This window comes from Limulus polyphemus, unplaced genomic scaffold (genome assembly GCF_000517525.1).
Source record: "Limulus polyphemus unplaced genomic scaffold, Limulus_polyphemus-2.1.2 Scaffold277, whole genome shotgun sequence".
NCBI lineage: Eukaryota > Metazoa > Arthropoda > Merostomata > Xiphosura > Limulidae > Limulus > Limulus polyphemus.
Window position 1 is genome coordinate 504,896 of NW_013665887.1, and position 27,417 is coordinate 532,312.

The following is a 27,417-nucleotide window of genomic DNA, read 5'->3' on the forward strand; positions in this document are numbered from 1 at the left end:
TAACTTTATAATATAAGTATTAAAAATACAGTTCTGGTGTTATTATTGTTTTTTTTACATTTTAAACATAATAATTTTTCATTCCTTTCTTCTTAAATTTCATTTATCGATTAGATATCTTAATTATTCTATTTTCTTGCTCTTTCAATCTCTATTATTTATTCATCTTTAAGATAAAACAACTAACAATTATGCATAGTACTTTTTTTTGCTATTTCCACCCAATTTGGTAAATGTCTTGAGAATCTACTGTTTTAGTCCGAATTTGTTTCCGTATGTTTTATTAGTTATCAATGATTTAGGATATTACCAATAGAAGGCTTTGGCCTGAATTGTTGACCCCACAGTCACCAACACTACTAACTTTTTTTTTTTTGCTAGGGAGTATAAGCTATTTACCTTAGTCATCTGTTCCCCTTTTCTTCCATGGTCTCTCCAAGTGTGCAACAAGCGCTCTAACTGGTAGCCCCGCTAAAAAGATAATTTATGAAATACATATACGTCATACAGGGAATATCTCCTGAATTTTAGAAATAAATATAAAAAAAACATACGCAGTAAGTAAAACTTAATGATTACTCCCTGCATCGACGAAATTCCAGTTATATTTTCAAGAGTTGTATCACTCCATTAAAAAAAATGAAGGAAAAAGCATCGTCCCACAACCTTCCTTTTTCTGAGGTTTACTTATATACAAAATCTATGCTGTAAAAGATCCTTACAAAGACAATGCAACGTCTTAACTTCTTTCATCCACGTCCGACGTTTGTTTATTTTAAGAGCAAAACTGCACAGTGGACTATCTGTGTTTACTACAGATATCGAACTCCGAATTTTAGCATTACATGCCCTAAGGCTTAACGCTAAGCCATCGGAAAGCTCACGTCACGAACTAACTCCAATCATGAAATATTTTACTTGGCAGCACATGTTTTTTTTTATTTGATTTTTTGATGCAATGCCCCAATTCCAGAAATGGAAGAGAACAAATCATAAATATTGATAGATAAATTTATATATATATATATAACCGTACTGGAAATCTAAGGTCAAAATCGTAAGCAATCTTCATATTAGAAGTGACATATAAATGACATGTTATATGGATTGGTATTAATATGTTTTCCATAGTAAGATATTAAGTGGCTTGACAGTTTAAAATAAAAATAAAGCAAGCGTTATTTCATAAAGAGTGATTGTTTAGTATTGCATAAAACATAGGTTTTCAATCAAGAAAAGCTTTGAAAGAGTCCTTTAGAACCTGCGCTTAAGTTTGTTAAAATACATAATCTATACCTAGTGTCCTTACTAAAACTTTACTGAGTTGATTCTGTCGCGTGCGAAGATTAATAGGCTGATCAGTTTTACGAAACAAACCGTTGACGTCTTGACCCAATCCCAAACGGTTGAAATATTTGTACATGTATTAAAAACCTTTACACCGTTAGGTTAGAGGATAATTATGTCGGGGTCCCAGAGGGTTTCTCTCATGTCTTAAGAATCCTCAGAAAAATTCAAATACGTTTAGTTTTATGATTTTATTGAGAAAATATTTAAAATACAATCTAATTTCTTGGCATTATTTAACTGTTAATAAATATGCTGTAATAATTAGATTTATGTCTGATTGATGGCGGTTGGAACTGAAAAATAACACGTGATAACACGTACAAACTTCATTCTCTCAGATGTATAGTGTTATACGTACAACGACATGAATATAAGTTTGTCAACACTCATAAAGTATTAAACATCAACAATGAAAAATATAAAGACTCTTTTCCGTATTTGTAACAATCTTGTTTTGGAATAATACATTGATAAAAAAAATATACGTAACGTGAACTAAACAGGCGCTAATTATTTAAAAATGTTTTATGACCTGTTAGTAGTAAACCATTGTTCTGATATTCGCTTGAAAAGCAAGTGACCTTTACTTTCATGTGCGCATTATGTTTTCTTTCTTTGTGTTAATTTTGTTGTGTTACACTTAGTTAATCTTCGTTATTACTAATAGTCACCTTTAATTATATGTACTCGTTGTGTTTCCTCACTTTGTGTTGATTTTGTTGTGTTACACTTAGTTAATCTTCGTTATTACTAATATTCACATTTAATTATATGTACTCGTTGTGTTTCCTCACTTTGTGTTGATTTTGTTGTGTTACAATTAGTTAATCCTTGTTATTCAAAATATTCATCTTTAATTTTATGTAATTGTGTTTCCTCGCTTTGTGTTAATTTTGTTGTGTTACAATTAGCTAATCTTTGTTATTAACAATAGTCACCTTTAATTTCATGTAACTTTATTTCCTCGCTTTGTGTTAATTTTGTTGTGTTACAGTTAGTTAATCTTTGATATTTACAATAGTCACCTTTAATTCTATGTACTTGTTATGTTTCTTTGCTTTGTGTTAATTTTGTTGTGTTGCGACCTGTTGTTACCTGTCTATGGGATTTCGTGAGCATCTCAGTGATAGCTTGTATAAGAGTTATAGGAACGTGTGAATTAAGTTGCAAGACCAGTTTTTGATTTTCTACTTCTGTTATTATGGACTCCTGCCGTTTCTCTGGATTTCGAGGCGACGCTTCGGTTTCCTCTACCTGATGAAAGAATCAGCAGGGATAGTGAAAAACCACAGTAAATGGAACAAACTGTCAGAAGTCTTAATAGTTAGAGAAACTAGTTTAGACACACTCATGCGCCGTCTTCAGTGTTGGCAATAAAACTGGTCAACAAAGCCTAACTGACCCCGAAACTTCGAATTCCATTAAAACTTAAAGTGACCTTGGGAGGTATTGAAACTAAACAGCCTTTCAATTAAGCGGATTTTTACGACAGTTTTTTTTTTGTTGTTTTGTTTTTGAATTTCGCGCAAAGCTAGCCGTCCATAATTTAGCAGTGTAAGACTAGAGGGAAGGCAGCTAGTCATCACCACCCACCGCCAACTCTTGGGCTACTCTTTTACCAACGAATTGACCGTCACGTTATAACGCCCCCACGGCTGAAAGGGAGAGCATGTTTGGTGTGGTGGGGATTCGAACCCGAGACCCGCAGATTGCGAGTCGAGCACCCTAACCACCTGGCCATGCCGGGCCACATTTTGATGACCCTTTTTTCTATGTAATCATACTTTTCTATAAACTTCTGGTTGATTTCTAACCGCTTTGATGGCCAGAATCTCACATACGAAGAAAAATTGCATTGTTCATGTTTCCATATTTAATTTAATTTTTTTATGTTCAGAAACTCTCGTGTCACCACTTCTTCTAGTTTTACCAGATTGTTTTTTTTATGAATAATCAGCAAGGAGCCCAGAATGTCGTCTCGAGAGAAAAAAAAAGAACGCAGAAGAAGTCCATATAAAATTCAGTCCATTCAGAAACTCTTTGTATTCCATGTGCATCTTCGCGGCCTTGTAGTTTTAGACTTAAATTTTATTGCATAATGACAATTTGATATTACAAGTGCATTTTTGAGATTTAGAAAAGTTCAGAAAACTACATTTATGAAATAGTTAACCAAACTTGCCTAGCGATTGATGTAATTCCCAACATGACCAAACACGTTGGTATGATTTACATTTATTTAACTTCAAACTGTAAGTGGCTTTTTGATTGGCTGATATATTTAATTAATTCCAATCTTTAAGTAGCCATTTGATTGGCTGTACACTTATTTCAAACTGTAAAAGGCCATTTGACTGGCTGATACAAGCTAACAATTAGCACATTAACAACTACTGTAAACATGTGCACGAATTTTTGTACATATTTAAATCTACTAGTACACAACTATATCCTAGCGGCTGAATTGAGAAATAATGATAAATATATATAGAAGCACCTTAAGTGTATTCTTATGTTTAATTATTAGAAGAGTTATTTTGAGTTACAAGAATATTGTTAGACAAGAGTTTCTTGAGTTTGCTGACGTCATATCTAAGTGACATGATATAATACAAAATATGTTAATCACGCACCAAACAGTAATTCCTTTTTATTATTCTTTAATAAGTTCGTCATTAAATGTTTTACTAAGGTACAAAATATTTAGAAAAAAAAAACAATAATGTAAGATATTTTCAAGAATCTTGTGATTGTACCACAGAAAAACGATCATATAACCATATTTTACTGTTTCGTGGGAAAACAATTTTATGATTTCAACCGAAAAGGTTAGAAGTTTTTAATCAGGAGTATTTTTAAAGAAGACGACAACTTACGTAAACCTCTTCCCATTGGCTGACGTAACGCACCAATCTTGACACACGTAACAGTCTCAGTAAACTCAACATTTTGGCTAACCGCAGAATTCTCAAAGCTCGGCCAGCATGCAGGAGTTGAAAGTTGTCACTGTAGTCCTTGTTAAAGATGAGGAATATGTAATCCAAGGGGATGGAACTAATCAAATCCAGGAAAAACCAGGTCCGGATGTAGTATTTAGCAATGAGTTTCGGATCTAAAATAATTTGCTCCGAATTGTCATGGTTCATTATTCCTAAAAGAAATAAAATACGATGACCCAATTTTAGTTACCTCTTTACAAAAACGACGGTCAATAATCACCTTTTAAATATGATATGTTATGGCTATCATAAATATATATATAATAACTCAAACATAACTCAAATACCTAAAATCATAGCAACATAATTATATCTTTAAATGTATACTTTTATTATACGGAATCCTAAACTTTTTGAAATTTGAAAAAATAAAACCGATCATTGACGATGGCTTAAACAAGAAAAAATATTCAACTAGCATCTTTCTTGACATAACAGTCAACAAAAGTAAGGAAAGAGCAAACTTAAGTCGATGACAACTTATTTAAATGAATACTCTTTTTATATGAAGTAAAGTAACTGACTAGATTTTGATTTTGTCTGATTGTTCTTGAAAATACTTTGTCATGGATTTAATTAACACAGAGAAGTAGATATAAAATGATCCTGATCATTTATACACTTGTGTGTGTGTTGTATAGCAAAGCTACATCAGGCTATCTGTTGTGTCCATCGAGGAGAATCGAACCCCTGATTTTAGCGTTGTAAATCCGCTATTCCACCGGAAGACTCATACCCTTGGTATGAACGATCATAAGATGAAAAGGAAAATTATTCACCTTATCCATCGAGGGTTGAGGATTTGATTTGTTTGTTTGTTGTTAAGCACAAAGCTACAAAATGGGCTATCTTTGCTGTGCCCACCACAGGCATCCAAACCCAGTTTTTAGCTTTATATGTCTTTAGGTTTACCGCTGAGCCGTTGGGGGGCTTATGAATTCGGTAATGAATCTTTAGGTTTTGGACATTGTTAGGACTTTCAGAACCTAGTTATGATCTAGAAATCACAGGAGATGAGGAACTATTACACTTGTCCCTTAAGTGCGTCAAATCTGCATACTTAGATCTTTTGTGGTACCCTCTTACAACCAATGGGCCTCAAACAGCTTGTAGTTAGTGTCAGCAGTTAGTTCACTTTCGAAAACAAAGGTTTAGTTCAGATTCATGTTACAAGTTAGTGTCGGTAACTAGTTAAGTCAACTTGAGGTCAAGGTTAGGAACAGTTTCTAAGCCTTAGGTTCCAAGTTCACCTCGATAGCTAGTTTATTCTCAAAACAAACCTGAGGCCAAAGTATTATCCATATTTTAAGCCTCACGTTACAAGTGACAATTTTACACAGATACGGAAAAAAAATGTAAAGAGAAAGTTTTAAAGAGACAACATTATTCAATAGTTGAAAGAACTCAGATAAAAATAAATCCCCTACATATGTATACCAGGTTTGTTTCTCACAGAAATACTAAACACAATATGTTGAAATCAAAGAAAACTAGAAAATATTCTAAACTATATGTTAGTTTCAAGTTATTCTAAGTTGTATTTTAGTTTCAAGGAGTACAAAGGGTTGAGTATCTTATATTAAAACGATTATGAATATCCAAATCATCAGGTGAAGTGATAAATACAACTAATATAAAGTCGGAACACACCAAAACTACATTTTGACATTGTTTGGCGTTCGTATGTAGTGTGATGCCACCTAAACTTGATTGCTTTTGGGAAAGCTACATAACAGTTCTTTCCGTCGCAGCATATTCATACACTCAGATCATAATGATGTGTTCTAATCGGAAATTGAAAGTTTGAAAGATGGTGGTATGGCATTGTACCTTTTTGATCAACTTGGGACACCAAGACCAACCAGAAATAGACCTGCAATAAGTCGTATACCAAGCGTGGTAAGCAAAGTGCAAAGTCTTGTAACGGGTGAGGATTCACGAACACAAAGATCAGTGGCAAAAGTAATCAACGTATCCCAGGCAATAATCCGCAACATAATCTTCGTCTGATAACGAGGCCTACAGAATATGAGCTCACCAAGATAAGGCTTCAAATCGTTTCTCACTTTCAACCACCGCATACCTCAAGCAGCTGGAGAATGAAACGGGTATTCATGCCATTATGAAGACATACCAGTCAAGTCGCCTTTGGATTTCTCAGCAACCAAACTGTTGAAACTGACGCTTGGAAATCGTCGTTCTCGTACACTAAACAGAATATGGAATGATACCAGGGAGTAGTGATGAGCTTTGGCCATGACATCCTTACGGAGGGTCCTCTTGCAATGAGCTCTCCAGTGTCACAGCAGCATATCTGTGGACCTACACCGCTAGAAACCGGGTTTCGATACCCATGGTGGGCAGAGCTCAGATAGCCCTTTGTGTATCTTTGTGCTTAACTACAAATAAACAAATAAATCTTGCAATGCAAGCTATGCTACAGAGCTACTGTCAACAGGCACGATCGTCAGACAGAGTATGACCTGTCCTGGTAACATGGACTGTAACGTGTATGTAACTGAGGGTCATTAATGAGGACACAAACTTTAACTAGCAACGACCATTTAATCTCACATTAACTAGCAATGTTCAATTGATGTCACATTAACTAGCAATGTTCATTTAACCTCACATTAACTAGCGATGTTCATTTAATCTCACATTAACTAGCAATGTTCATTTAATCTCACATTAACTAGCAATGTTCATTTAATCTCACATTAACTAGCAACGATCATTTAATCTCACATTAACTAGCAACGTTAATTTAAACTCACATTAACTAGCAATGTTCATTTAACCTCACATTAAATAGCAATGTTCATTTAACCTCACATTAAATAGCAATGATCAGTTAATATCATTAGAAAAAAATAAAATACGATTCAACAACAATAATTGAATATCATTAGAAAAAGTTAATTCTCATCTAAAATTGATTAGTTAGATATCATTAGTTGCGAAGAAAATATTAACCAACGATGAAATTTAAGCATTATTAGTCATGTAGAAAACGTCTTAGCCATGGCGAGAACATGAACGAACGATAATTTGACATCTCAACAACATTTGTGACAACTTATAACTGAGTTTACTGCACCACATCTAAATTCATTTTCAGATTTAAGGTTAAAACTAAATTTTGATCCATGAACTTTTTGACCTCGTATTTTTACTTCATCTTCCTTACTTCGACACCTTAAACTTTTCATTATCATAAGGTTTACTAATTTACTGATACAAACAAATCTGGTTTATGTAATGTTATTTACATCGAAATGGTAAAATATGAAACTTAACTTTGTATTTCTGAGTTACTTCTTTTTGCAATTTTCAGTATAATACACAGTTTTTATTTTTTACTCAGCATGCTTATATACTCGCTTGTATTATTTTACGGCGTTTTATACCACACCCCGAATCTATTTTTTGTAACTGCATATGTATAATATGATATCAGTTTTATAATTTTTTATACCACACCCGAATCTATTTTTTGTAACTGCATATGTATAATATGATATCAATTGTACGATGTTTTATGCCACATACATATAATTTGAGAACCACGTGAGAAAATCAAATACACCTCCGAGAACAAAAGCTTTGGTAAAATACTACATATAACCTTGTCAACAATGTTTGGACACTAATCATTCGAGTGAGCTTTATATTTTTTACTTACATCAACATTTTGATTTTTGTTTCCAAACATAAAAATCTTGTTGTTTCTGAAACGAAAGATTCATAATTGAAACCGTGAAATTCGCATAAAATAGCAGGTAAAAACATATCGATTCATGTAGTCTATATATTCGTTTCTATTTTGAGCTGAGAGCTCAGAGTCAAAAAAAGGGGACCATTAATTGGAATTGCATATACCTTTGGGCTCTGTGGTAACTATCAGATTGCGTGTAAAGCTTTGGTCCAGGTTTCTGTCTGATTTTGTTTTTAGACTGCTTGATGCACCGAGAACTGGAATTGGTATTCTTAACTTTCGAGCTTTTACTTTTTTATATATATTCGAAACAAGTTTACAATAGAAAAAAGTTTGAAATATAAAACACAATAAACTCCGATTTTATTCCATAACGTACGCTCTACAACCCAGGTCTCTCTCTCTACTCATCTTTTTATATCGACAAAAACGGTGTTTTGGAGTTAAAAATAAGTATTGTAGGTCGGGCAATTCCCTGTACTCGCAACCCAACTGTTCAAGTATCTAAAGGAGGTACTCTGTCTTCAATATTACAAAAATACTAAACACGAAAGTCAAGACAAATGCACGAGATCTTTACAAACTTAAAAGAAAAAAAAACGGTTTGAAAAAAGCTGTTAAACACAACGTATCGATTATTGTTTCAAAAGGAAAGCTCTTCAACCTTAAATACTTGTAGTATGCAATCATATTTAATGTCTCTTGTCTTCTTTAGTTGAATAAGGTGTATGTTTCGCGTTCACCTAAAATTTTCAAAATTTCTGTACATAAAAGCCTTTCTAATTGTGTGTGTGATTTACGACGTCAGTCGAGGAATTAGTTAAATTCCTTTCGCTCTATGTATTTTGTCTGGATCTCTCCCCTATGGTGTCACGTGTGCTTTCTCGTGGGAAAGATTTCTGTATTATTGTTCTGGGTCTTTTCCCTATGATTTCGCGTGTGCTTCCTCGTGGGAAAGATTGATGTAGGATTGTTCTGGATATTTCCCCCTCTAGTGTCATATGTACGTTCTCGTGGAAAATATTTCTGTATGATAAAACATACTGTGTAAAGGAGGACAGTGATATTTTCCACTGGAGGGGCAGGTGATGCCATTGGAATGTATCTTTCTTTATTTTTCTACCGAAATGGCCATCACTGATTTGCGCTGCCCATGCACACTGATAGGAATGGCAATATAGAATCTTACACACATAATGTTATGTTCTACTATTTCTGAACAAGTTACAGTCTGAAGTAAGCCTTAATCTAAAAAAAACTATAGCCAGATATCCTCTGAAGTAAGCCTTAATCTGGAAAAAGTCTGTAGTCAGATACCCAGTCAATGACTTTTTTATTGATGAATACACTCATCACTTTGATTGTCTTTGTCGTTAATAAAAGTTACTTTATCTATTTTCCAAATTTATGTCGGTAATTATTTGATGAGTTAAAAAGGTCTACTTACCTGTTCTAAAATTGACAACGATATCTAAAAGAAAAATTGTGTCTGAAAGACAGTTAAAGGCAATCCATCGAGCAGACAGGTCATCATTGAAAAAAGAAATAGCCACTGGTAGGACAATTAGGTTGGCAACCAGGAAGAACAGCATACACAGGTCCCAGTAGAATCTTAGCAAAAAAAATCATACTTATCATATCATTATCAGAAACACAGAACATAAATGACAATGTTTATCGACTTTATGTCTAAAACAAGGTACCCTAGTGCAAAGAGGACTGTGAATTTTCATCTTGAAAAGGCAGACTATTCGTAGGGTAGGGTAGCTCTGCGCTAGAGATACGAAACAGAAACTAGCGAGTGTAAAATAGACTTGGAATGAGTAAACTTTTATAAAGAAGTGAATAGACCAATCAGGATTGAATTGAATCTGCATCCTTGTTGCCTGAGAGGCCGTCTTAACTAACTACTTTATCAGGCCACGACTTTGTAAAATACTCCCAAAATACAACTAAGCTTTTCAAGACTTTTTATTTTTATCTCATGCTCTGTATACCCCTCAATTCATTAATTTATTACTCCTGCTAATTTTTATCTTTGATGGCCTTAATGTTCCAAATGTTTACCCTTGATGGCTTTAATGTTACAAATTTAATAATTCGGTATTAAGGTAAGGCTAATCCGTTATATATTACACAATTTTAACTGTGGCAATACTTTAGAAAGTTGTGAATTCAGGTAAGGTAATTAAGGCACTCGATTCTCTATCTGGGGGTCGCAGGTTCGAATCTCATCCTCAAATATGTTCGCCTTTCAGCTGTGGGCCATTATAGTAAATTCCACTATTCGTTGGCGGTGGGTGGTGATGACTAGCTGCCATCTCTCTAGTTGCCCCCCAGTGGCACAGCGGTATGTCTGCGGACTTACAACGCTAGAAACCGGGTTTCGATACCCGTGGTGGGCAGAGCATAGATAGCCCTTGTGTAGCTTTGTGCATAATTCAAAACAAACAATCTCTCTAGTTTATCACTTTTAAATTAGAAACAGCTAGCGCAGATAGCTCTCGAGTAGTTTTGCGCGAAATTTAAAATAAACAAACAAAAAATAAGACTCTTGTGACTCCTTGTTTCCTAAATCTTTTAGAACACTGACGACAATTTTCCGCTAAGTGTGAAGAAAATCGCAAGAGCCTTTCTGATCATCCTGTGATTTTCTATTTTAAAAAAAAAAATCTTAGTCTAGCGGCCGAAACTTTGACCTCACGTAAACCTGCAACGCTTTTGAGAGGCTTTTTGTGAGGTTAACAAAAGTAAATTCGTAGTGTCATATAATAATAACCACAAACTGTCTTTTTCTCTTTCTAAAGGATGGCGGTTGGCCCTGTGGTAGAGCTATGAATTTCGGCGCTAATGAGCAAATCCGTGTGATCCTCACAATATAATCCGTGGATGTGTTAAAAGAGTAACAATTAATCCTTTAGCATGGATTGTGGGTGGTGAGGTGCTTCTGACTGGCTGCCTTCCCTGTGGTCAGTAACTCAAAATTAGGGATGGCAGCAAACAGTTTTAGTATTGTTATTTATCCAATCTAAGAAAGAGTAATTTAAATCTATTAATTTAACTAATGTTATAACTTTCCTGAAGGGAGAATTCACCCATTAGGAGATCTTAGATGATATAACGATTTTAAAAAATGTCTGAGAGTGAATATTTATAAAATGTTATTTTTTATTGTTTCGAAGCCTCAACTTGAAGCAATTAATTTCACTGACATGTTAGAGAAAATATAAATATGTTTACAGAAATTAGGATAGGTTTATACGATAAAAGACTAAGAGTCAAACAAATAAGTCACTAGTTAATACATATTGTTAGGGTTGATTTACAGCAATTCTTGAAAAGGTCAATAAATTATCAATGAATATGAATCAGCGTAATAGCCAGCACTAACTTTTATATATCACACTTAAGTATGTATTTTTAAGGATAACCAATAAAACGTACATATATAAACATAAATACTTTACCCCTTCTTCACCACCCTAAATTTATCCCAAACCTACAGATTTGCCCTTTTTTAAGTGTTCTCTTCTTTTCTAATTTATGAGGCAAGTTTGCTAAATTTTTATTATTGAAATAAGTTGCTTTTATGTTTCATTTTATATACTTTAAAGTTAGTATTCGCATATCAATCGATATAACTGAATTAAAATTGAAAGATATGGTTAACATTATCTGTACATGTTTTACTTCATACATTACTATGTGGATACACCAATTGTAAATATGCTATTAGTGGTTAAAAGTTGCCTATTGATTCGAGAAAGGTTAATAATTATAACATGTCTCGTTTCAAAGTTCGCTAATAGACAAGGCTATATGGTATAGCACTATCGAACGTGACGGGTTATGAATACGTCATAATGATGCATTGTCATGTTGGCAGCAGCCATCATAACGTTCAAAAATGAACCCGATCTGTGCATCTGCCTCGCAGGGGATCGTCGTGGTCACACACTGTGCAAGTAAGCATTTATCAGAACGAAGGTGGCCATGAATATCTTCTGAGAAAAGGAAATCCTCTCGGTCGTCTGACAATGAAGTAAATTGCTTGGAGTTTTAAACAGTCCATCTATAAAACGCAGTTTTCATAGACTTCGAAGGAATATTATTCTAAAGTTGTTGGGCGGCATCCTTCTCTTTACTTTATGAACTCATAAGTGAGTTTACATTTTATTTGTTTGTTGTTAAGCGCAAAGCTCACAATGGGATATTTCTGCTCTATCCGCCACGGATATCGAAACCCGGTTTTTAGCGTTATAAACCCGAAATTTACCATTGAGCCACCAGGAGACGTGTGAGTTTACAAACTCAAAGAGAATAATTAAATAGTTCGCAAACGACTGAGTCATTACAGTGATTTGGATATTCCAATCGCAATACGTTTTTCTTTTTTAGGGGGAGCGCTTCCAGTAAATCAAGACTAACAAAGCATAGCTTTAAAAAAAACACCTTAACTCGGTTGTTCGCTAAAGATTCTTAATGATGTCCAGAAAACTTGTTCACATATTATTACTATTCTGCGCAGGCAAAGGAGAAGAAGAGTCATGCACTATCAATTGGTTTGTTTTGAAAGGGTTAGTAGATTCGGTGACGGGGATAAGAACCCGCGACCCTCAGATTGCGAGTCGAGCGCCGTAACCACCAGGCCTGCACTATCAAAGGGCAAAATTTTTTGAACGTTGTCACTAATGGCCTTAAAAAATAAAGTAAAAAGATAAACTTGTTCTACAAATATCAAATCAATAATAATTATATCTAGATATATATCTTTAAAATAATCCAAGTTAAAAAGTAATAATACTAAAGATACTTACATCTCTTTTAAGGTTAAAAAATTTCACAATTCATTTATTAATTATAACACAAATTATCAGAGCGGCGATATTTATTCGGGCTAATTTCTCTGATAGTCCTAGATATATTTAGTAAGAATGACAGCTTTGTTTGTTTGTTTGTAATTAAACACAAAGCTACACAATGGGCTATCTGTGCTCTGCCCACCACGGGTACCAAAACCCGGTTTCTAGCGTTGTAAGTCCGCAGACATACCGCTGTGCCACTGGGGGACAAGAATTACAGCAACAGCCTACGACAAACACCACAAAATCATCTAATAAATCCAATGTATAATTAGCAAACAAAGAAAAGTCTTAAGTTTATTTGTTTCCTGTTAGCAAAAAAGCTCCATATTAATTCTGTGCCAAGTGCAGGGATCTAACTGCAAATTTTAGCGTATCTAATAAGGTCAACACTATTAGAATCGAAATATTCTTGTGTAGTTGCCTAAAAAATGTACTTTTTCACCCTATAATACCCTATGGCTTAAAACTCGAGAGTCGTTGCAATTTTCAAAATGGTATTACAATTATTTCTTCATTTCTATAACTGAATGTTAATGAGGTCTTTAACTCAACACTAATTTCTAATCATTAGCTTTCTGAAGGCTAGACTTATATAGTATAGGTCGCCTAATTAGAGAGAAATTGAATTTGTTTCTCGGTCTTTCTGTTCTGTGCCCATTTTAAGCTCACAAGTGTGATGAAATAACACAGTTGCCTGACAATATATTATGCGAGTATCCTATGCACGAAAACAATCAGAATAAATAAACTGGAAATGGTCGAGAAAAAAGGATTTCAACATTTCATAAACAGTTCAGGATTCAAATTAGACCACAGAATTTGCTACACGCACCAGAGGGTGGGCCCAATAGCTGATAATGAATATTTAATATAAACGAATTTGAAAAATGAGCTTGCTATATATATATATTATTAACAAAAATGAACTAATAAATTACAATAGTTCCAAGTCGTAGCGCTCTACGTGTATTTTTAGAACTGCTTCCCTTCGGTGGCACCCCCAGTGGCTCAGTGGTAAGTTTGAAAGCTTATAACGCTAAAAACCGGTTTTTGATACCCGTAGTAGTAGTTTCGTATGGTGTTTCTCACACCTCCGAATTATGTTGGACTTGAGTATCCGGTAGTAGGACTGACGTCTTATTTCGGACACCGGGTGAGGCATGTTTCGGTGTGACGGGGGATTCGAACCCGCGACCCTCAGATTGCGAGTCGAGTGCCCTAACCACCTAGCCATGCCGGGCCGATAACCGAAGTGGCACACTACAGATAGCCCATTGTATAGCTTTGTGCTTAACAACAAACAAACATTTCGGTAGCAACTTTTGGAAACAGTGAGTATAGAGTAGATCTTGGTTTATAAACGTTAACTTAACACCAACTTCAACTGACTTGAATAGTTAACTTGTTTGTTAAAATCAGTTGTTACCAACTTATCTTTGGTGTTTTTTGTTTTGTTTTTCTAGATTACGAGCTAAGCTTCACGAGAGTTATCTGCACTAACCGACTTTTATTTTGAAGTGATAGACTAAAGGGAAAGCAGCTACTCAACACCACTCACCTCCAACACTTAGGCTACTCTTTTCAGACCGAATAATGAGATTTGATCGTCATTCTCGTAACACGCACACACACACACATTGTCCCAAAGTATTGAGCGCGATTTTTTTTTATTTTATTTTTTTTGCGGTAATAGAACGCAAACCAGGGAGCCTCAGATCCACAGTCTGCCGCGTTAACACTGGGCCACACTCGGCCAGTTTCGATGTATTTGAACAGTTTTTAAATATGTATATTAAAGAGCAGCCTAACCACAAACATGCATCTTTGAAGTTAATTAATTTCATATTGCTGTGCTGTGTTTATACAACATGCTTCACAGTTCAAATATAAAAACATCTTTGACTTCGAAAACATGTAGAAAAAAAAACCGTTTTCACCAAAGCCTAAAACAAATAATCAGTGCAAAGACCTATTCCATTATTCATACGTAAACGGAGTATTTTTCTAAGAATATTAGATTACAACTTTTATATTTTTACATTTCGTCCAATTTTATCAACACAAAATTGTATTTATGTTATGGAAATTCACGGCACAAACGAAAAAATATTGGTTTTACTCACGAGGGATTCACTATATCTACTTTAATTTTAATGTGTCTAAAAATCGATGTCTGAACTTTGGTAAAATATATATATATATATTCACATTCCTTTTGTAAAATTACTTTTATTTAATTATTTTTGTTCTAACACGAAGAATGTAGCTAGTTTGTAAAATATTTTACTGTCTCCCCTTACTTCGACGGATCTGAGAATTGTTCTGAATTTCGCGCAAAGCTACACGAGGGCTATCTGCACTAGCCGTCCCTAATTTAGCAGTGAAAGACTAGAAGGAAGGTAGCTAGTCATCACCACCCATCAACAACTCTTGGGCTATTCTATTACCAACGAATAGTGGGATGGACCGTCACATTATAACGCCCTCACGACTGAAAGGGCGAGCATATGTTATTTCTAGTGTTTAGTTAGAAAATTAATCTTTTACCAACGAATAGTGGGATTGACCGTCACATTTTAACACCCCATCAGCTGAAAGGGTGAGCATGTTTGGTGGGACGGGGATTCGAACCCGCAACTTCAGATTGCGAGTCAAGCCCCCTAATCACCTGACCATGCCGGAACGGGATCTGAGAAACGATTTGTGATAAACCGAAGCTTGCCTGACATGGCATGGTGGTTAGGGCGCTCGATTCGAAATTCAATACAAACCGAACCAAGAACGAAGCTTCTCAAATTTCTATAAGTCGTTACATATCGTGAATAATTTTCAGTCAACATGAGAATTGACCACATAGAGTAAACACCTTAATAGTCCTTTAATAAAAAATTAAAACTTTATCATGACAAGAACAGCGAAATCTCGTTATACTGTTTTACAACACGATAAACAGACAAGGAGGTAGGCAGATAAATAGACAGATAATGAGTGAACTGCACCATCTATCAAAAGGGTGTGGAAATTTAGTATTGCAACAGGCGTCAGACATTTTAACATAGTTACTTGTCTACGTCACTGTATAAACATTGAGATTTATCAAATTTACAGTATTCTGCTGACAACGCATTAGTTCAATGAAAACCATACAAGTTTAGGTTAAGTCTCTTAATACTAGATTTTTTTTTCAAACCAAATAGAGGAAAATAAAAGATACCCCACCCCCGTTGCTCAGAGGTAAGCGTGAAATAACCCTCAGAACCGAGTTTCGATACCCCTGGTGGGCACTTACCACAGATAGCACATTGTGTAGCTTTGCGCTTAACAACGAAAAACAAACAAAGAAATAAACAATAAGAATACTTAAACATAAGATAGTATGTGCGCATGTTTATTGTCAATAGATATTATAAAACTCAGTTTTTATATTATTCCTACAAAGTCTCTTTTATCAATACATAAATGCCTGAAGATTCATGATGTTCGAAAAACACGTAGGTTCGAGAAGTATTGATAGAAATGATTAAAAACCTATATCCCGAGCGCTTTCGAAAGGTGGACCTTTCTTCTTCAGGGACAAATGGAAGAGTAGGTAATAAAGAGAAAGTAGATTCATTAGGAAAGTAAAATTAACAGGCTGATAATGAAGATTTTTTTTTGTTTCGTTTTCTTCTCTAAATTAATTCATATTCTAATCATTTTCCAGCACTACTCATATATTCTTATTTTTTGAAAGTAAATAAATTCTTTGTAACTTTTATAGATTTCACGATGATCCCCGGTGGCAATACATCTTATAAAACTGTGATGTATAATACGAAGAAATATACTAACAATCATCCAACCATATACTCAATGACAATAGTTAATTTTATAGGATTACTATAACTCTATACAGTATACAGAGAAACAAAAATACCATCGTATATATAGACCGAGTTCAATAAGTTAATAATTACGTAGTGTGACTATACCTTCTACCGGTTTCTTAATTAATATCTGCAGTTTTTTTATGTAAAAGTTTAACAAAATAATAAATTTACCTCTCTCATAATATACAAACAGAGGACTGAAGAAACATAATTTAAAGCATTTTTTTTAGTCCTTGTAATTAAAAGCGCGTTTGTATAGAGTATTATCCTAATCAATTACAAACCTAAAGAAGTAAAGTTGGCGAAACTCCTATTCTTTTATACACCTGTGTCCAGTTGTGAACTAATAGTATAATTAAATATATTTTAATTAACGTTGCATATTGTTCTGATTATATTACAGTACGTTGCATATTGTTCTGATCATATTACAATACGTTGCATATTATTCTGATCATATTACAATGCTTTGCATATTGTTCTGATTCTATTACAATACGATGCATATTGTTCTGATTATATTACAATACTATGCATATTGTTCTGATTATATTACAATGCGTTGCATATTGTTCTGATTATATTACAATACGATGCATATTGTTCTGATTATATTACAATACGATGCATATTGTTCTGATTATAATACAGTACGTTGCATATTGTTCTGATTATATTACAATGCATTGTATATTGTTCTGATTATATACAGTACGTTGCATATTGTTCTGATTATACTACGATACACTGCATATTGTTCTGATTATATTACAATGCTTTGCATATTGTTCTGATTATATTACAATACGTTGCATATTGTTCTGATTATATTACAATACCTTACATATTGTTTTGATAAAACTACAATACGATGCATATTGTTCTGATTATATTACAATGCGTTGCATATTGTTCTGATTATACTACAATACATTGCATATTGTTCTGATTATATTACAATACGTTGTATATTGTTCTGATTATATTACAATACACATACTACGATCCAGTACTATAGTATATCACCTACGTCACGTAATCAACACGAACTACAAACTATACATATAATTATATTGTATGTATGTACAGTGGTGGAAAAACTAGAAGATCATCTACTTTAATGCAAGCAACATGACTCAAATTTGACAGATCTTTCATCCGTTTAATTTTGGTACACATATGTCTTCTTTTTTCCCCCATTTGTAATGCAGCACCAAAATTAGTATATTTCTCGTATCCTCTAAACATTCATTTCAATACATTAAGTAATAAACTTCACCGTCTAGTGCTGTAGTACATTACCGGGAAATTGTTGGAAATTACTCGACCTGGCACAGTAGTAAATTAACTATACCCTGTAAACATTACAACCCAGTACTTCTATGATTTATCTTTTTTTTTCCTGTGTGATGGGTATAAAAGTTTAGTAATGTAAAGGTGAATTATCATAAACGAGGAAAAGAGAATCGGTGATATGTTCTTGGCTTATCAGAACATCTTTAAAACATTTTACAAATCGAATAAACAAATGACGAAAAAGTCGTTCTCACCATTACCTTTATCCTAAATTAAAAACTATTTTACTATAAGTCTGTTGTTTAGTAGGCTAAGAATCATTGTAGCTCACATCAGAAATGTTAGTTATCGGTGTATCTGCATGACCTGATAGTTCTATAAGAATAGCGTACTATAACTCTATTGTTTAATAGGCTAAGGATCACTGTAGCTCACGTCAGAAGTGATAGTTATAGGTGTATCTGCATGCCCTAATAGTTCTATAAGAACAGAGTACTATAACTCTATTGTTTAATAGGCTAAGGATCACTGTAGCTCACCATCAGAAGTGATAGTTATAGGTGTATCTGCATGCCCTAATAGTTCTATAAGAATAGATACTATACTCTATTGTTTAATAGGCTAAGGATCACTGAAGCTCACGTCAGAAGTGTTAGTTATAGGTGTTTCTACATGACCTGATAGTTCTATAAAAATAGAGTACTATAACTCTATTGTTTAATAGGCTAAGGATCACTGTAGTTTATGTCAGAAGTGATAGTTATATCTGCATGTCCTGATAGTTCTATAAGAATAGAGTACTATAACTCTATTGTTTAATAGGCTAAGGATCACTGTAGCTTATGTCAGAAGTGTTAGTTATAGGTGTATCTGCATGACCTGCTAGTTCTATAAGAAATAGGCTGAACTACTCGAAAGAAGAATATCTGTCATGATATATGCGATCGGAATTACTAAAGTAGTAAGTTTATGAAGTTGAAGTGCAAGTTTGTTTTTCAAAATCCTCAATCAAACTTTACCAGTATGTAAAAATTTCAAATTTATATAGGAGAACTCTGAATATGCTGTAAATTTATCTATTCAGAATACAAATAATAAGGCTTGAGGAAATGTTTGTATTTGAACTGAGTATTATTAGCATTCATTATGCCATGAATTAAAAAAAAAAAAAACAGAACTCGAGCGCTTTCGAATAGTTGATTATTTGAAAGTGCTTGAGGTTTGGGTCTTTTTTAAAAAATTCATTGCACTTTTGTATGAGATTTTGTTTCTAACTTATTTATCAGAATTAACATTATGTCAATATTCTCTGTTTTTAAATGTGCTTCTTCTTAATTTTACATTGCTCATGTATAGTCAATACACTTTCTTTAAATAAAGGCATGTAATTAAATCTTTTCAGATTTATTATCTTCAGTGTAAGGAAATATTTCAAACAACTTACAGAATTTCTCTGTAAGGAAGTTTTTCTGTGAATCGTGTTTTTATCGTGTATAATAAGTTTTAACTAATGTTATTAAATTTTGAATTACTGATTAGGACAGTTTGAGCTCGAGAACTCACACAGTGAAAATTTGCTTGTTTGTTGCATTTCACATAAAACTACTCGAGGGATATTTCCGTTAGTCGTCCCTAACTTAGAGGTGATAAACAAGGGGGAAGGCAGCTAGTCAACATCGCCAACTCTTGGGTTACTCATTATAAACGAATAATTGGAATGACCGTCACATTATAACGCCCCCATGGCTGAAAGAACGAGTATGTTCGGTGACGGGATTCGAGCCTGTGACCCGCAGCTTGCGAGTCGAACGTTCTAGCCACGCCATGCCAAGCCCATATAGTGAAAGACCTTTTTTTTGTCTCGTGATTACTACCATGAATAACTGTTGTCAGTTTTTCAAATTGTTTATGTTTATATGTTTATATATACACGCTATATGCCAATATTGTAAGAATCAGTAGGCTCACTTTATAATTTTAGGTTTAAGCTAAATCAACTACTCTTGTTCTTACAGTTATTACGTATAACATATAACTGTTCAAACAACACTGACAGAAAAGAATTCGTGCAGACAAATCTACAAAAAATGTAAAAAAAAAAAATTCACAATTTTAAGAAAACAAATGCGTCTCTAAGGTTCCCAAGACTACACGACATTTTTTATTTTTTATATTTATTTTTTTACATAAATCATCAGTGCTTTAATAATAACCTATTTTGTATGAACGTGATACCTACTAGTTTTATACCTTTTCTGACCAGAAGATTTGACTAACCGGAGCTACCACAGGAACACTTAATATAATATTCAGTTTGTACTTTTATAAATTGTTTGCCCTCATGCTGCGTTAAGGAAAGAATCGATCACGGTGTAGCGTTAAAAAGTAATTGCTTGTAAAATACGGTCTTCTGTCGATACTCTGAGTATTTATCTTCCCGCCACACTTTGTTCGTTGATAACTCAAGTGTTAATTATCTTCTTAACGCGTGAAATTATTTAAGGGAAGTATACGTACGTGTGAGAACTGCTCAAACTACTGAGCCTGTTTCGCCCGATGCAAAAAAAAACACAGAATATAAAAATCCTATTTTACATTAAGATTGTCTTTCTCAAAAACATACTTCTCGGATTTCTCTAGTGTTTAACAAATATTTATTTATAAAAATGCGAATAAAACAATACTATTGAGTACTATAAATTTACACGCATAATTTGGCAGGCATATTTATTTCTAAAGGAGCAGTTACTGTGGAAGTGAGTAAACCGTGGCCTCGTAGGGGGCCAACATGAAGCTCCTTCTACATCTTACAAAAACAACTTATCACAACTCAAGTGGTTTCTAAGAGTTAATGTTATCTGTAAGTGATGACAGAAGGCTAAGTCTAGGTAGATTAATACTAGGGAATAAAAATGCGCACTATGATTGTTTAGTTTTGTATAAAGTACTTCTTAAAATCATCACTAGAGAGTGGAGTTCTATTACTTGTTGATCGCTAATACAACTATTCGAATGTGTTCGAATTTCTCATGTTTGGTTTATGGTCAGTAAAGAAGGTCTTGCGGCCCTTAAGGGTACTTGAGGGCCGCACTTGTATAAAATTTACTTGTGTTGTCGAAAACTGAATGAACCACATCCGTTATGATTTATGAAGTAGTTAGAGTTCATTTACTTTAATAACATCTGTTAAAAGTTTTTTTTAAAATAAACCTAGTCAGGTTAGGTTAATTCAATCATTATACCCTATTTTGTGCGTCGCTCTTAAAAGAAACTGAATTTCTTTTGATTTTTAAATATATTTATCTAAACAAAAATGTAAACTTGACAAATGATCGATATTTTTGAAGAAAAAGTAACCTTAGAACATATTTTAATTATGATTAATTGCTTTGAGAAGAATACTGTGTTCCTTTTTGAACATAACAGTGGAACTTAATAAAGATAAAGCGTTTCAAAAAGACTAACAAAACATATTTGTAATTAATTGAAAAAGTATTCAGATTCAATCAGTTATTGGGCAGAAGTACCTTGATCATTGAACTATTAAAATTTTTTGAAGTTGAATTCTGGTTAAAGATCATAACACATTGTTAAAGTTTTCTAACAATCACTTTCAACACTTAGGCCATGGTGTTGAGAAGGATGTTTTAAAGAAAAAGTGCAAAATAGCTGAAAACAAATATATACATATACAACTCCATTACACTAAAATCTGACGACTTTACTTAAAAAAATAAATATACTAACACAAAATTTCCCGATGCAAACATTGGAAGCTCTGAGATCCTGACTTTACAGGTGTGTCCACGTGACGTCACAGTAATCATATACAAGTCAAGATTGCTTCATAGCTTTTATTGAAAACATTCGGAGGAGACAGTGGAAAATGAATCAATCAAAGCCTACTTCTGACCAACCTTGCTTTACCTATAGGTTATTGTTTCCCTTCAAACAATACGCGATTTTTCGACTTTAATTAAGAAAATGTAATTACTTGGACGGTTTAAATTCTTAGATGAAATTTCTGAAACAGAATGACTGGAATGGAATAAAACTTTCTGGTACTGAAGAATCGAAATAAAGAAAAACATACTACAATTTTCTGCTCCAGTTAATCTAACCCTTTCGACCTGCTACCACGTTAGGATATTATACATACTTCCACAGCAGCCCAACGCTTCCTTTTGCTTTCTTCTCTAACGTCGATAGGAAACACCGAGTCAAGCTCGTCGAAACTTCCAGTTATGAAACACGAAAAGCTGCTCACTCTGTGTATATATATATACACTTTAGATATATTAAAAAATAGCTAGTGTTTTAAATGAAGGTACTCTTGGAATCTTTGAAAAGCTAATCTGGAGCCTAAGACGAAGAAAATGAATAAATAATTCCCATTTTTGGGATTTATTGGATTATATATAGAAACCTGCAGCATTCACAAAGTTGAAATGAAGTTCAAAAGTTGACCAAGCAACTAACGAACTCCCCCCTGCCGTCCCCAGCTTTGAAAAACTATAATTAAAAGCTCGAAATTTATTTTAAAGCTGTTGTTAATGCAGGGTGCATACAAAATTCAAAGATTTAATTGTAATATATTTTTGAGCCTATTGATAATATTTTAAGTAGAGCATCTAAGTATTTTGAAAATCAACGGTTTTTAATTTGAACGAATTTGTAACCAGACTTCTCGTGCCAGTTGAGATGTCACACTTTACGAAAATTAACCTCAGAAATATTTTGTGAAATAGAATGTTCAATGTTATTTCAAACTATTTTCTGAATATGCAAAAAACGTAATTTTTATTAAAACGTATTCCCTACAGTTAAAACAATGTATTTTCTTAAGTTTGTTGCCCACCAGCGGCACAGTGGTATGTCTGCAGACTTCCAACACTAGAAACTGGGTTTCGATACCCGTTGTGGGCAGAGGACAAAGAGTCCATTTTGTAGCTCTGTGCTTAACTACAAACACATCTAACACATCTTAAGTTTGTTTATTTCAGAAGCTGTACAAGGGCTAAGAACGCATAGTCGTTTCTAACTGTGAACCATGATACTGGAAGGATATCTAGCCAACAGCACCCAACGCCAACCCTTGAGCTAATTGTCTGACTGAATAGTAACAACTGATGTATCTCTTATAGTGTGCTCAACGCCCTAATGAGCCGACCAAGTTTCAAAGCCAAAACGTTTCTGGCCTGTATTTTGTACAGAATTTTAAGAAGTACAATGTAAGACGAGTAAGGAACTTTTTCAAACATGCATAAAATGTTATAACAAACCTAATAAGTTTCCAACAGAATAATGTGCCACCCTTCATTTCTCTGGTTTTCTATCGTGTATGGTTGATACTATTTTATTGTTACACTTAAAATAAGCAATCACATCTCTTGACAAACATAAACCATTTGGGGCTCAAACCAAAAGCTGCTTGATGTCAGTCCATGTACGACTTTACAAGGGTATAATATTTACGTATCTTTCATAACGTCATATTTCATGTGTTGAAAATTTTGTATGTCGAACTAAGTTTAGATTTATTCGCAAGCCAAGATCAATGAACTGTTAACATTTTATAGTCTGTTTGAAGTTAAGCACAAAGCTACACAATGAGCTATCTGTGCTCTGCCCACCACAGGTATCGAAACCCGGATTCTAGCGTTGTAAGTCCGCAGACATACCGCTGTGCCACTGGGGGGTGCAACATTTTATAGAATTTTAACTCTGCTAGAGATCATTGTTTATATTTCACTGAAAGTAACAATCACTCTTATCACTTAAGCCATAGTGTTGAAAAGACGGTTCTAATTAGACTTTTTTAACCTGTGATTGTTCTCAGCAGAAGAGGTAAAGATATTCGACAACAACTCAACTAAATTAATCACTTGATTGTTCTCAGCTGAAGAGGTAAAGATATTTGACAAAAAACTCAACTAAATTACTCATTTGATTGTTCTCAACTGAATAGGTAAAGATATTCGACAAACAACTCAACTAAATTACTTACTTGATTGTTCTCAGCTGAAGAGGTAAAGATATTCGACAAACGAACTCAACTAAATTAATCACTTGATTGTTCTCAGCTGAAGAGGTAAATATATTCGACAAACAACTAAACTGGCTAATCTAGGTAGCACTGACGACTCTCCTTTAAAAAAAACACAACATGAACACAAAGTTATCTGCTAAAACACTGGAGGCTCGCAGATCTTGATTTACAGATGCGTCTACGTGACGGTACGTGAATCATGTACTTCCGAACATGACAAGACTGTTTCACACGGTTTCATTGGAAAAGCTCAGAGGAGACAGTGTAACATGAATAATTCAAAGCCTGCTTCTGACCAGTCTTACTTTCTTCTAATTATAAGATAGGTTATGTCTACTTGTCAGAATTACATGTTTAAAAGCAGAAAACCTGACTTGGTCTCTTTCCGTTATTGCCGTATTTTAAAATAGAAATCATTCGTCGGATCCTGCTTCGTGTGTTTACAAGGTAGGAAAAAAGAGCACTGCAGCAGGACTAACTAATCACGTGGACTAGCTACGTTCATTCACATAAATCAAACTTACTACATCGATTCACGAAATTTTCCCTTCCTTGTCCTCCGTTAGGAGTTACAGAGAAGTAAGGTACATTCGGCCTTTAATGATATTTAGAAACGCAGCGTTTTAACTAATCACTACAGTTTTCTTTCACAAGTAATCTCACGGTAATGGTGAATACTCAAGTTTCAGTTAGAATTATTCTTACAAACTAAATATTCATGGCTTAAAGTAAGTAAACTTGTTTAGCATAACTGCTATCCAATCTGTTTTAAGTTCCCTTTTTATTCGGAAAATTTTGAACACTTAATGGAAATAGGACAGAGATTTTTTTTGTACAAAACCACGTTTTAAATTTCATTCATTTGGTTTCAAACGTTTGGAGTTTATTGCTGGGTTGCCTCAGTGGTAAGATCTCATTTAATCAAATTACCAGAGCAGCTTTGTACAACTACATCAATGAATAAATAAATTACTCAAAACGTGAAACAAATCATAGCTTTAAAAGATAATAAGGAATGTAAATGGTGACCTGCATAAATGTGCAATTTTCTTGTTCAAGAACAAGAGAAATACAATTATGTCTCTATATTATTTTACTTATTTTGGTGCTAGAGACAGAAGCTGCTTTGTATAATACATTATCTAGAGGCGGGAGTGCTCAGATTCCAGCGCCCCTAGGCTCTTGGCGAAATGCCAATCGTATCTTTTGCCTTCGGTTTGTTGAAAATTCACTAAAAACTAATAGAACAGTGCGTATCTCACAAGTCGATGACAGTGTGCCCCTTGGTATTCAATGTAGCTTTCACTGTCTGACAGGCATGCTATTTAAAATGTAGCATGCACAGGGGTAAGCACTGCCGTGTACATGGAACGTCCGTGCTGTATTTAGCGCCTATTCAACAGATTCTGCGCTAAAACCTTGCCATTATCTAAAGTGTCAAAATTCGATGATACTTTTACACTTTTTTTCCATATAATTTGGCAGTTATATTATCAAAAGAATGTTCAAATACACCTATGTTCCGTTTTGATAAGCGTCAGAGAGCTCTAATTTCAACAAGTTGTTCATAGAACAAACGGAAACCTTCTCCATAATCACACACGTCACGTCACACTAAAGTAAGATTGTTAGGTTGGTTGGTTTCTTAAAATATTTCTACCTACTCAAACTGTTTTCATTAACTTCGAAATTTTTATTCACATTAATTTATAACGGGTGTTTGTTTGTGGATGAAATATTCATTGCATTTCAAGAACATCTGAACTACAGAAAATGCGCTTTTTTGAAGAGAAATATAGCTCCCCATTTCTAGTGAAGTACCCTCGCTGGTCGCTTTATGAGAAGTGCTTCATATCTGTTAAAACTCCATATTTCTAGTGAAGTACCCTCGCTGGTCGATTTATGGGGAGTGCTTCATATTTGTTCATAAAATTCTCCCATCTCTAGTGAAGTACCCTCGCTGGTCGATTTATGGGGAGTGCTTCATATTGGTTCATAAAATTCCCCATGTTTAGTATCGAAACCCGCTTTATAGCATTATATGCCTTCAGATCTATCACTGAGTTACTGGTGGGGGTATTATTATTGTCTTAAAATGTTTGTTGTATCACTGCTATATATGGCGTAGAAATCACTTTTTCAATACGCGTTGTTTAAAAGCTTAAAAAGTGATAAATGTACCAGTTTCGATTTCTTTATTTGTCAATCAGATTAAATATACGCTGATTACATTTATATGTTGCTATGTAAAGCTCGCAAATCCATTAAATAAACGCCGTTTCAGGGTAGAGAAATAACAATATTTTTGCTATCAAAACACTATAAAACACTTGCATTTAAACACACACACATACATACATATATATATAAATACAGGGTGATACAAAAATCACCATCAATAGGTGCAACACGAATAGTATAATTTGTATTATACTGTTGGTACTAAAGAAAATAGTACAAAGATGATAGAAATCAATATAATTATTATTTGTTTCATAGTAATAGTTAAAAATTAAATAAAGTCCTAAATGAAGCATCTGTACAGCCCCCCCCCTTTTCCCCGTCCTCTATATTTAATATAGTAGAATAGAATATAAATGTTAATTGAATTTGGCACTATTACAACTTTAAAAGAGTGCCGTTTGTTGTTGTTGTTGTTTTTAATCCAGGATAAGCTATTTTTTCTTTGCGACACATTTAAGCAATCTGAATTTTCACAAATGAAACGTAAAATCCAAGTACCTTTGTTCACAGACATGTGTACACACAAAATACAATAGTCCCTTCGTTCAAAATAGTTTTTGCACTTTTTTGTATTAAGAACCAAAATAAAATGTAAGGATACGAAGTTCACATACTTATAGTTCAGTTGTGAGGAAGGAAGGACGAAGTGTGCGGCTTGAATTTCCCGTTGTTTGTTTGTCTGTTTGTTTATTTTCAATTTCGCGCAAAGTTACACGAGAGCTATCTGCGCTAGCCGTCCCTAATTTGGCAGTGTAAGACTAGAGGGAAGGCAGATAGTCATCACCACCCACCACCAACTCTTGGGCTACTCTTTTACCAACGAATAGTGGGATTGACCGTCACTTTATAACGCCCCCACGGCTGAAAGGGCGAGCATATTTGGTGGGACGGGGATTCGAACCCGCGGCCCGCAGATTGCGGGCCGAGCGCCCTAACCACCTGGCCATGCCGGGTCCAAAAACAAAACAAAAAATCTATGTAAATATAACAGTACTGTCTGTTATATGTCCATGTAACTACTTTGCAG

General features: G+C 34.1%; 1 protein-coding gene across 1 annotated transcript in view; it reads right to left on the reverse strand.

The window, feature by feature from the left end:
• LOC106456977 (potassium/sodium hyperpolarization-activated cyclic nucleotide-gated channel 2-like) overlaps positions 1 to 27,417 on the reverse strand; it is a 48,933-nt gene that overhangs the window by 18,363 nt on the left and 3,153 nt on the right. The window contains exons 2-4 of the mRNA XM_022382789.1: positions 9,515 to 9,678; positions 4,227 to 4,501; positions 400 to 471 (exon numbers count right to left, since the gene is read on the reverse strand). Coding sequence (XP_022238497.1) covers positions 400 to 471; positions 4,227 to 4,501; positions 9,515 to 9,678 — 511 coding nt within the window. The remainder of the gene's footprint in view (positions 1 to 399; positions 472 to 4,226; positions 4,502 to 9,514; positions 9,679 to 27,417) is intronic.